Raw genomic sequence first — 12,487 nt, 5'->3', positions numbered from 1 at the left:
GATAAAGAAGAGAAGCCACTTAGAACTGAGAAGAAATGTCCTGACAATTAGAACAATTAATCACTGGAACAATTTATCTCCAGACGTTGTGAATGCTCCAACACTGAAAGATTTTAAGAAGATTTTGGATCCCCATTTGTCTGAAGTGGTGTAGGATTTCCTGCCTAGGCAGGGGATTGGACTAGAAGACCTCCAAGGTCCCTTCCAACTCTGTTATTTTCCTCTAAATCAATCAATCAATAATGTAACAATCTGAAACTTTTCAATCAGTCTCTTGATCTTCCGAACAGTATTAAAAATATTCTTAACCCAAGTATTGAAACATTTCCAAAATCCTCCCCAATGTACTTTAAAATATTCTCACGAAAATATCCATCAGAATTTTACTCCCTCATTCAAATTTAGGAAAAGGTAATATTCACCATTCAAAGTGCCTTTGGAAAGATTTTTTCTTGGTTCACAGGTGTATACAGGACAATGTTTCTCCATGCATAACTTCCATGTTCATTTTTTCTGTATGCTAAAAACACCAAGAAGAATTGATATATGCATCCATAACTTCCATCTCTTTTCATGGCACTGAGTATAGGAGTAACTTCTTATAAGCCACGGAGCTAATTATTATTTTGAAATAGAGGGTGTAAGAGGGATTCAAGATTGGCTTGCCTCCGGGACTCCTGAAGCAGCGAAGAAGTGCATTGCAGGAGAACCTGTAATAGGCATTTTATGTCTTTTTCCTTTATTGATGTCAAACCCAAAGGCAGGAAAAAATCACTTTGTGCATGTCCCTCCTGAATTGTGCTTCATTTTGTCCTCTCTCATGCAATACACCATACAACTTTAGTTATGTGTTCTGACCCCCTCCTCCATCCAGTAACGAATGCCGAGACAAGCTTAACTGGAATGTACTTTAATAGCAAGACACCAAGACCTCGGTGGCTGAAAGCCAAGCAGAACAAACAGATAAGAACCTTGGCAGCAACTCAGACAAACTCAGGCAGCAATAAACACAGATAAGGCTTGGCAGCAATTCAGCCTGTCAAGCTCCCAGTAATGTCCTCTGACATTCAATCCTGCGTTGACTTCTGCAAAGAGGGGTGTGTGCACCAGTAGCTTTTTATAGTCTGGAGAGGAGCCTAATGACCACCTACTGAGTACAATCACCTCCTGTAATTGCGTAATTGTTTCTGACGCCTCACTACTGGCCTCTGGGTCACTCTCCCTTGTCTCCTCCCCACTGGTCCAAGGCTCATGTGCCTCCTGGTGGCCAACCAGCCTCTCTGTGCCCTTCTCGGAGTCGGAACCCTGTCCAGGGTCCTCCACATCCTCCAGAGCCAACTCAGAGGGCCCCTCACTGTCGGAGTCTGGTGGCAGCTCCAACGGCTCCTGCTAGGCCACAACAGTTATGGTACCAACAAAGGAGAAAATTTGTAGCTCAGGGTTGAAATGAGGGGTCCTTGGTGCTCTCTGAGCTTGCTTGTTTCATTGCCCAAACTAGGTAACATCATCAGTGCTAAGATAATGAAAGTTAGGCTAATGAAATGTTCCCCTGGCAAAATTGGCTAAAACATACCTCCAAAATGTTGGAAATTACCAGGCACATACTACCACATGTGGTGGACCTGTAAAAAAAAAGCAAGGAAATTTTTACTGCAAATTCAGACGTGCCTAGAAAAAATGGTTGGCCAGCATATAGAATTCCAGCCAGAATTATTTCCATTAACTATTATAACAGAAGGCTATAGCAATGGGTCGATATACCCAATACTTCACATTCTAAACAGCAGCGAGAATGATGTATGCACAGCAATGGAAAAGTGAAAATACCCCTTCAGAAAAGGAGATGATAAGGAAGATACTGACTTGTGCAGAAATGAATAGACTAATGTTACAATTTAAAAAAAACAAAGGAGAGACAGAATATTATGACACATGGAACAGATTTTATCAATGGCTGGAAATACAAAGCGGGAGTTGGAACACGAAAAAAATTAGGCTAAGTAGACCTGGAATGAAATATTTTATTTGCATTAGAATGAATACATTGGTCAAAAATAATCATACAAGACTAGCACTGTGTAAGTAGTATATATGTTTTTTTATAGCAAATTAAATTCCAGGATGTCACACTGTGTTCGATATACTTATATGTAAATAATAAATATATATATATATTTTAAAAAGAAATGTTAACTTTTAACACCATTGTCAGCATTCCAAAAATCATGAAGAATTAAATCAGAGTCCAAGGCAAAACTATCCTTAAAGTTCTAATTTAATAAGACAGACATGTTGGCATCGTAGTGTGGAATCCCAATTCTGGAAGTTACATCGGATTCCCACCCAGTTGAAAGTTCATGATCTTGTCCCCATAACCACAAATCCATCACATGGTCCAATCTTCTTCAACCAAGCTGGCATCTCCACCCAGCTGCTTGTGGTCAGGTGCAGAGGTCCGGAGACAAAAGATGACATTGGCTTCTAGAAAAGAATGACAACAACACATTCCACCATTCTACTCCTTTCTATTCCCCCCTCCCAACTACTACACTAGTGAAACAGCATAATGAAATAAGAGAGTGTGGCAAGCCAAAGATCCTAAAAGGGATATAACTGCAGGCCTGACAACCATACTGGGCCACTTGGCTCCGGACGAAATAAGAGTAAAAAAATTGTTGCTAGCTGCTGCTACAGTACCCTTTGGAAGGCCGGTGTTATGCACCAGGGTCTTGGGTACGTCTCCTGCTGCCAAAGTGGCTGCACCCGAGGAGCACTTTTGGGAGAGAAGGCAAAGGGGAAGCGATCAACTTCGCCTCGCCCCTTGCCCTCAGCCCCCCCTTCAGCTCTCCCAGGGTCTCTCCTAGAACCCAGCTCTGCCAGAGCTCAACTGTCCGGTTTCCGAAAGATGCCCTAATTAATTCATGAGCCTCGAACCAAGTTTCAAAAGATATCCAGTCATTTATTAGGAACAACATTTCGGCAATACCTGAGCAGAGTCAGATCTGACCTCACGTACGTTATAGCTGAAGTTTGCCCCTGTTTTCCCCCCTCCTCTCAGTCTGTGTCATAAATCACATTATCCCACTAGGTGCTCCAGCAGGTTGTAGAATTCCATGCCTCACAAGCTTGCTATTGTAATCTGAGATCTAACTTCTTGCCAAAGGTATGTGTGGAATGCTCTCCCCACTCCCCTTTCCTCACATGGCAACTCAGTAACAGACATGGAAATGCTTTATGAGTTGACATCAACTAGACCTCCGCAGGCTTGCAGTAGCAAAGTTGAGGTTGACAGAAACCAGGCTGGGGGAAAGTCCAGTGCTGACACAGTGCTCTTCTTTCCTTGGAAATGGAGTCTTGGGAGGGGGAAACGGCAGCTCCAGGCAGGGTGGGTATGATGGTATGTGTATAGAAAGCACACAGCAAGGGAGACAGGAGCCGCGGATTAATGAGCTTTGTGAAATGTCATGCCTACATGGAAAGTGGATAACCAGCTAAATATGAGCCAGCAGTGTGCAGCGACAGCCAAAAAAGCCATTGCAATCCTAAATTGCATTAACAGAGGAATACAATCAATATCAAGTGAGGTACTAATACCACTCTATAACGCCTTAGTAAACCACACTTAGGGTACTTCAACCAGTTTTGGTCACCACATTATAAAAAAGGTGTTGAGACTCTAGAAAAAGTGCAGAGGAGAGCAACCAGGATGATTAGGAGGCTACAGGAACTGGGCAGGGCTGGTCTAGTGAAGAGAAGGACCAGGGAAAACATGAGAGCAGTGTTCCAATATTTGAGGGGCTGCCACAGTGAGGAAGGGGGTCAAGCTATTTTCCAAAGCACCTGAAGGCCAGACAAGGAATAATGGAAGGAAAATAACCAAGGAGAGATTCAACCTAGAAATAAGGAGGAGCTTTCTGACAGTGAGAACAATCAACCAATGGAACAGAAGTTGCCTTCAGAAGTTATGGGGGGCTTCATCACTTGAGACTTTCAAGAAGAGATTGGACTTTCATTTGTTAGAAATGGTGTAGCATCTCCTGCTTGAGTGGAGGGTTGAACTAGATGACCCACAGCTCCCTTCCAACTCTGTTAATCCATTAAAGTTGGGCAAGGGAGGGGGAAGAGATACTTCCCTCTCTCGGCAATCTTTGGATTGAAAATATTTGAAAATCTGACCAGAGAAGTGGTATGGATTTCCTCTTCTTCCATTATATTAGGCCTACCCCAACAAATCAGGCTAGGCCTTACTTTTTGAACAGGTCATATTTTCAGGAAAACATGGTGGTAGTGTTTCCAATATCTCAGGGATTGCCACAAAGAAGAGGGAGTCAAGCTATTCTCCATCAAACTATGGATGGCGTATGATCCACCTACAATTTTATTATATATATATATATATATATATATATATATATATATATATATATATATATATATATATATATATATATGTTTTATGTACAGTATATACTCTGTAAGTGTGTGTGTGTAGGTGTGTGTAGGTGTAGGTGTAAGTTAATGTATATGCATATACACGTCTTGTTTAATGAAAAGAAGGAGTAGGGGTGACATGGTAGTAGTATTCCTGTTGTGGCCCAGCATGAGCCGTTCGAGCTGCCACCAGACTATGACAGCGAGGGGCCCTATGAGTCGGCCCTGGAGGATGTGGAGGACCCTGGACAGGGTTCTGACTCTGAGCAGGGTGCAGAGAGACTGGATGGCCACCAGGTAGCGCCTGAGCCTTGGATCAGTGGGGAGGAGACAAGGGAGAGTGATTCAGAAACCAACAGTGAGTTGTTCCTGGATACACGCCATCAAAGAGCTACTCGGCATCAGGAGCAATTATGTAATTACAGGAGGTAATTATGCTCAGCTGATGGTCTTTAGGCTCCTCTCCAGACCATAAAAAAGACTGCTTGTGCCACGCCCTTTTTGCAGAAATCAATGCTTTGACTAAAGAGAAACTAACTTGGCAGGCTGGATTGCTGCCAAGGTTTGTTTGAATTGCTGCTAAGGTTTGTCGGACTTGCTGCCAAGGTCCTTATCTGTTTGTTTACTTGGCTTTCAGCCACCAAGATTCTGGTCTTGTTATTAAAGGACATTCGATTTAAGCTTGTCTCGGCTTTCGTTACTGGACGGAGGAGGGGGTCAGAACATATTCCAATATCTCAGGGATTGCCACAAAGAAGAGGGAGTCCAGCTATTCTCCAAGGCACCTGAGAGCAGAAGAAGCAATGGGTGGAAATTAATGAAGGAGAGAAGCAACCTAGGACTAAGGAGAAATTTCCTGACAGTTAGAACAATTCATTAATGGAAGAACTTGCCTCCAGAAGTTGTGAATGCTCAAATCCTAGAAAAAGTTTAATAAGAGATTGGAGTCTGAAATGGTACAGGGTTTTCTGCCTGAGCTAGGGTTTGAATTGCCTTTAAGAAGCCTTCCAACTCTGTTATTTTGTATATAGAAAATATATCACTTTTTCTCCACTGCAGCCCTGCTACTATGAATTAGAAGTCATCTGTTTCTGGACAAACTATCTAACTTGTTTCTTCCCAGTCTCCATATTCATAAGCCTCTAGACATCTATAATGATTTTTATACCTTTATTCGTCTTCTATTGTCCCTTTGTAAGTATCGGTCACGGAGGTTTTAAAATACAATGGGCAAATCCATTCATAAAATTTATATCAACTTTTTTAAATTTAAATTTCTTAAACAGCATTGGTAGTGTGACAGAAAGGGGCATCTATCAAAAAAGTGAGGAGACAGTTTTGCATTAGTAGGGAGTGAAAGAGAGAGAGAGAGAGAGAGACAGACAGACAGACAGACAAACAGAGAGACATAGAGACAGAAACACACAGAGAGACAGAGACAGAGGCAGAGAGAGACAGAGACAGAGAGAGGGAGAGATAGAGACAGAGTCAGAGACACAGAGATGGAGACAGAGAGACAGAGACAGACAGAGACAGACAGAGGGAGACACACAAACACACACACACACACACACACACACACAAATCATTGTATACTTACAGAGGTATTTGAAATGATGTTACCAGTTACATTCCTTTCATAAATATTTAGAAATTAAAATAAAAGCTAAAGAAAGTGAAAGATGAAACAAGAAACGATGAGTTACAAGGAATAGTCAAAAAAAGAACTCTGGACACAATAAAAGAGAATTTCAGTCCTAGTTTTCAACCAAGATAATTATTAGGATTAAAAAAATAAACAAATGTGACAATTTCACAGGACTAAAGTGAAGTGAAGCCAATGCAATCCATTTTCTTTTGACTGCGTTCTTCTAGGGTGTAGTTTTGAGATCTCAAAGAGGGGGAGGATTTTTTGAGACTAGATAATAAGTGATGCTTCTCTCATCCTCATACGAACAAAACCCAACTCTATTTAGATGTCTTTCCAAGCCCTGAACAATCCATATGTAAGGTCCCAGAAATTTTCCCAAGCCATTGAGATGCCAAAGAAAGTGAGACTCGAGACAAGGTTTGCAAAAGTATCAGTTTTTTATTTTTGTGCCTGTTAGGAATATAATCTAACGGTTGGGTTGACAATATATAAATCAGATAACAATGCTATACCTGTTTCTTTAAATCATACTGAAAAATGTGACTGGTTGTTGTTTTCCTCAATCGGCCATAAGAGGGAGCCAGAATGACTGTTAGCTGTTTGTTAGATGCTGGGCTGATCTGATCTGAGTGTTTTGGAAGCTGGCTGCTAGAGAGTGCCGTGAGCTATTGCAAGTTTTGCAACTGTTGGCAAACTTTGAGTACCAAACTGATTATAAGATACTGGACTATGTTATTTAGATTATCCCTTAACTGAAAGAAATTGATGACTGACTGTCTTATTCATGTATGACTTGAACTATTTGATGGATTCTGATACCTCTCTTTCCATGAAAGTAAAAGCCTATTTAAACTGCATTGTCTCTGTATGATGGTTTGTGTGTTCTCCAACACAACTCTCACAACGCTTCACTGAACATACTCGCTCTCCCAATAGGGAGCTTACCTAACAGTGCCAAAGCTAAAAGAACTGGGTGAAAACTATTTCCCAAACAAACAGGTACAATGCATGTAAGGAATAGCCACATCTCTGAGAGAGTATTTCAGAGTATTGTACGCATTTTACCCAGTTAGATACAAAGTTTACCACTGTCTCTGTCTCCCTTCTCTATGGAGCAACTCCATAGCCCTGTGTCACCCACCCTGGCCAACTTGTTTATTCAGCAGAATGCTTTCAGGTAACTCCCTGCTGTGGTACTATCTACGAGGCAGGAAACTCCCTACTCTGCTTCCTTTATCTATGGGGCCTGACATTCCTGGGTTCCTTCCATATTTTCAAGGATGTGCCTAGGTTTGAAGCCAAGAACAGAAGCAAGACACAGAAGTGAGATAACAAATGTTGCACGAAGGTCAACCAGTATCAAGGCTACAATTTACCAAGCTAGAATTAATACCTAACCACTAATTTCTGATGGTATACAATAACAGAAGCCAATAACAAAGCTTCAATTCCTAATAGATGATTTCTAGAAGTATTTCGTATCAGAAGCAAACAGCATATCTTGGTTTGATCAGGAACAAATATACAGTAGCAGAAGCCATTCATAAGAGAAGCAAATAGCTAATATTAGTTTGATCATTCTGCTCCTTTTCCCATCAACTGAAAAAATCATAAAAAAAACACATTTCACAAAATTTAACCTGATATATTCATGTTCGTGTCCCAGCTGTCCCACTGACAACAGCACAGAAGTCCTTTTTTCATTGTGTTCATCTGGAATGTATACTTGATATCCCCTTTTAGTTTGAAAAAGTAGATGACGGTTCTCTCATCCACATATTAATAAAATCCAAGTCTGTTCACATTTTTTGGGGATCAGCCAAGGTTGGTGAAGTCTTTCCAATGATTCATTCTCACAAAATATGTTTGGGTCTCTTCAAACAGTCTCGGAAGGCATCCTTGACTTTCTCATTCCTTAGACTGTAAATAAATGGATTCAGTAATGGAGTAACCACAGCAGTAAGAATTGCCGCAGCTTTCTGCGCATCCGGTGACCGACCTTTGCTGGGCAAAGAGTACATGAAGATGGAGCTGCTGTAGATGATGGAAGCCACTGTGATGTGAGAGGCACAGGTTGAAAATGTCTTCCTTTGACTGCCGCTGCTCTGCATCCTCAAGATAGTCACAATTATGTAGAGGTAAGAGAAAAAAGTTACACTCAAAGAGCTGAGAAACATCAGAGCAGTGAGGCCAGATTCCAGATTCAGGAGAGCATCTACGTCATTGCAAGAAAGCTTGATCAGTGGAGCATAGTCGCAGAAGAAATGATCGATAACATTAGAGCTGCAGAAGGACAGTTGGCCCAGGAGAGCAATTGGCCCAAAAGTACTAAAAAAAGCACCAATCCAGCAACCGAAAACAAGACTCACACACACACGTCCATTCATGATGATGATGTAGCGCAGAGGATGGCAGATAGCAATGTAGCGGTCAATGGCCATTACTGAAATGATGATGATTTCACAGGAACCAAAGAAGAAATAAGAATAGCATTGAGTGACGCATGCCCAGAAAGAGATAGACTTGTGTGAGAAAAGCAAGTTCACCAGCATCTTGGGGATGATATTCAGTAGAATGAAGATCTCAAAACAAGACAGTTTGCATAGGAAGAAGTACATGGGGGTCTGGAGGCGTTGGTCCATGCATACCAGGACGATGATGGTGAGGTTTTCAGCGATGGTAACAAGAAATACAAGTAAAAACACTGAAAAAAGAAGGAGTTCTGATGGCCTGGAAAGCTGGAAGCCAATTAGGATAAACTCAGTTACTTGTGTTGTGCTGTTCTGATTCCTAGATCTCATCTTGAATGTGCTGATGGAGAAAGATCCAGCAGAGAAACAACTCACTGCAGATCAGGGAGCACTGAATGTGACCTTTTCCCAATTAAGGACCTAGTTAGCACAGCTTTCTTTGTGGCATTCTACTGTTTGTATGTTCAACAAGCAATGGGAGCTGACGGATGATCAAAATCCTGTTGTTCGCTCTCTAAAATACATAAATAATTGCACAATACATGATGTAGCTGATAAGGCTGCAAAACAGAAGAACACTTAGAATTTCAAGTCGGGATGCTTCTTTGAAGACACATCAGGACCTTAATTAGTTCCTTGGGGATTAAAACATATTAATAAATTTATTCCTTCTGGCAGCATGTAATTTAATGATATTAGGCACAAGAGGCCATTTTCCTGCTTTGCGGGTGGATATTTTTACAAGTTCACTTCTACGACAACACCTTTGTGCTGGTTAACCTCTCCTTAACACCGTGCCATGAGAACGAAATGGAGAGATGAATTCAAGATAAAACTTATCTCGGTCAATTTTAGATTAATTAACTCTCTGACAAAATGCTAATCATCCAGATTTGTCGGTCAGATTGCAAATACAATCTGTATGCTTGTGACTATGATCAAAAGGGATTTGGCTTGGAGGTTGCTATGCCTCTGTCAGAGGCTGAATCTGAGATGGAAGACATACAGCTGACAGAGAGGGGGAGAGTTGCTCCGTTACCTCTGGAGGAAACTGGAGAAGGACAAAGTCAGGCTTGGCAGAGCAGGGGAAGGGTAGAACAAGCAAGAGGGGGTTCAGATGAAGACCAAGGCCCACCCCCTCTCATCCTAGGGCACGCAGGGGAGAATGCAGAAGAAAGGAACATGTGTTGCATGGTTTATGAGGAAGAAAATAAACTTTCCTAAATAAACTTTCCTAAGGAAAGGGCCCGGATTGACTTCACAAAGCCTGGGGATGGAGTTTAAGGGATAGGCAGTTGGGAGTGGCATTTCTCGGGAACAAATGCTGAAATAATCTAGTGTTGAGCTTTGGGGCCTGCATTCCTGGTATTCCTCCTGACTGTTTGAATTATTGTCATGCTTCTGTGTGCTTATCTTGTCTTGCTGGTGTCATTGTCTTTTTTCGCTGCTGCAACATTATCTTGTGCTGCTGGAGTGCTTGATTGCAGTCATTCTGCCTACAGCATTTGGACTGGAGTATCTGCAGCCAGAGGCTGCTACAGGTTTGTGAGAGAACTTTTCTTCAGGCCGGAGAGTAAATGAGACTTTGGGGGCAAAGTTGATGTCAATAAAGGGGCTCGTACCTGTTCTCTGGCTGTGTTGTCTTCGTGAGTCATCACAGAGGTTCTTCAGGGCATATTTTTCTATCATGAGTAAACAAAATTTGGCTTCAGTTTTTTTTTTGTCAACCAGTCCTAAACATCGTACATCTAATGATATCCACCATTGAGAGTACCTTTGGAAATACTTTTGGTTCACAGATGTTTACACGTCAATTTTTTGGCATGTATAATTTCCATATTCAATTTTTCTGCATGCTAAAAAAATCAATAAGAATTGCTATTGTTAGGAGTATATCCTAGTGTTGGGTATCTCTTTATACAACAACAAATGGTCGTTGTTGCTTTAAATAAGTGGATGTACTTATCAGGTGTAATTAACTTTACTAGAAGAAGGAGTCAAGAGAGCTCTCGCTCTCTCTCTCTGCTTGTCCTATGCTTGATGACTTGATGACTGGAATGTGAACTGTGACTGTAAGCTATTGTTTGTTCTTTGCTCTTTGAATTGTCTTCGGACTAATATCTACTATCACTGCTTGTGAAACAATTATCAGTAGTAAAGCTACTTATTTTTACTAGCAGTGTCTGAAACTCTATTCGTGTGTTTCTACTAGCAACATTCTTTCTCTCTAGCTGTACACTCCGCTGTGCTACTTTCTATCTCCCAACGGAGATACCCCTAACAGATATATTAAAACAAATGAGAGATGACAGATAGAAAAAGACCTGCCACCTATATTAGATATGAGTTATCAAGATTTAGAATAGAGATAAGAAATAGAAAGAGGGAAAAATTGTTATGTATACCCCTGTATAATGTTTTAAAATTAATATGTATGGGGAAGGATCAGAAGCTAAAAGATGCATATTTATAATGTTACTATGATGTGAGTAGGAGTAAGGTAAGTGTTGTGTCCAAGCAGGAGCTGTTGGAGCTGCCACCAGACTCCGACAGCGAGGGGCTCTATGAGTCAGCTCTGGAGGATGTGGAGCACCCTGGACAAGGTTCCAATTCCGAGCAGGGCGCAAAGAAGCTGGTTGGCCACCAGGAGGCGCCTGAGCCTTGGACCAGTGGGGAGGAGACAAGGGAGTGTGATCTGGATGTCAGCAGTGGGGAGGAGACAAGGGAGTTGTTCCTGGATGCCCGGCACCGGAGAGCTAATAGGCGTGAGGAACAGTTGCGCAGTTACAGGAGGTAATTGCACTCAGCTGGTGGTAATTAGGCTCCTCTCAAGACTATAAAAGGAATGCTTGTGCACACGCCCCTTTTGCAGGAGTCAACGCATTAACTAATGTTGGAGAACTGTGGTGTTAGCTTGGCAGGCTGGATTGCTGCCAAGGCTTGTCTGTGCTGGATTGCTGCCAAGGCTTGTCTGTGCTGGTTTGTTGCCAAGGACCTGTCTGTCTGTTAATAAATTCCGTAAAGTTTCTTCGGCTCGGTGTGCTTTGGTGTGGGACGAGGGGGGTCAGAACAGGTAAGTAATATAACTATAATGGATAAGAAGTGAAGGATAGAAATAAAATACCTTTTAACCTAAGATTGGTGTTATCAAGATATGAAATCATGATCTAAGGCTTGTTATAGTTGGACACATAGAATGCAAATGATATTACAGTCTTTTCCCGAAAATGAGACCTATCCCAAAAGTAATTCCTTGCTTGATTTTTACATATGTGTCAATATAAGCTGAAGTGGCACAGTGGTTAAATGCAGCACTGTAGGATACTTTAGCTGACTGCAGTTCTGCAGTTCGGGTGTTCAAATCTCACCGGCTCAAGGTTGACTCAGTTTCCATCCTTCCGAGGTGGGTAAAATGAGGACCCGGATTGTTGGGGGCAACATGCTGACTCTGTAAACCGCTTAGAGAGGGCTGAAAGCCCTATGAAGCGGTATATAAGTCTAACTGCTATTGCTATAAGCACTATTCCAAAAATAAGTCCTAATTAAACCACCACCCACTCCTGGATGCACAGGTAAAAATTAAGCTAGGTTGGAGATGGAAAGATGGAGCTGCCCTGCTACTTACCTTTGGATAGTAGCAGCCAGGCCTCGCACACCTGAACACCTGCCTTCCCAGCCTATTCTTTCTGCAGTCAGCAAGGCTTTCCTGAAGGCCTCTGTAGCCAATAACATAGCTCTGGATCGATCTGGAGCTCTGTTATCAGCTTCAGAGGCCTTCAGGAAGGCTGTGCCGGCCTTGCCAGCTGCCAAAGAAGAATTTCCTGATGGCTTGTGACAGTAAAATGTGGGCCGGGGGTGGCATGCATGAGTGAGGTGAGTCAGTGGATGACATCACCTGAAAACAAGAACTTGTGCCTTTTTTGTATAGAGAATG

General features: G+C 41.9%; 1 protein-coding gene across 1 annotated transcript; it reads right to left on the bottom strand.

Moving 5' to 3' along the window:
* Positions 1–7,935: 7,935 nt before the first annotated feature.
* LOC116521899 (olfactory receptor 6M1-like) lies at positions 7,936–8,883 on the bottom strand. The gene has a single exon (XM_032236538.1). The coding sequence runs from the start codon at positions 8,881–8,883 to the stop codon at positions 7,936–7,938; it is 948 nt and encodes a 315-aa protein (XP_032092429.1).
* Positions 8,884–12,487: the final 3,604 nt, after the last annotated feature.

The sequence above is a fragment of the Thamnophis elegans genome, chromosome Z, assembly GCF_009769535.1.
Source record: "Thamnophis elegans isolate rThaEle1 chromosome Z, rThaEle1.pri, whole genome shotgun sequence".
Lineage (NCBI taxonomy): Eukaryota > Metazoa > Chordata > Lepidosauria > Squamata > Colubridae > Thamnophis > Thamnophis elegans.
Note: the sequence above shows the minus strand (reverse complement) of the source record. Positions and strands in the feature narration are given on the sequence as shown.

Coding starts and splice junctions, on each gene's coding strand:
- LOC116521899 (XM_032236538.1), bottom strand. CDS start 8,883: ATGAGATCTAGGAATCAGAACAGCACAACACAAGTAACTGAGTTTATC.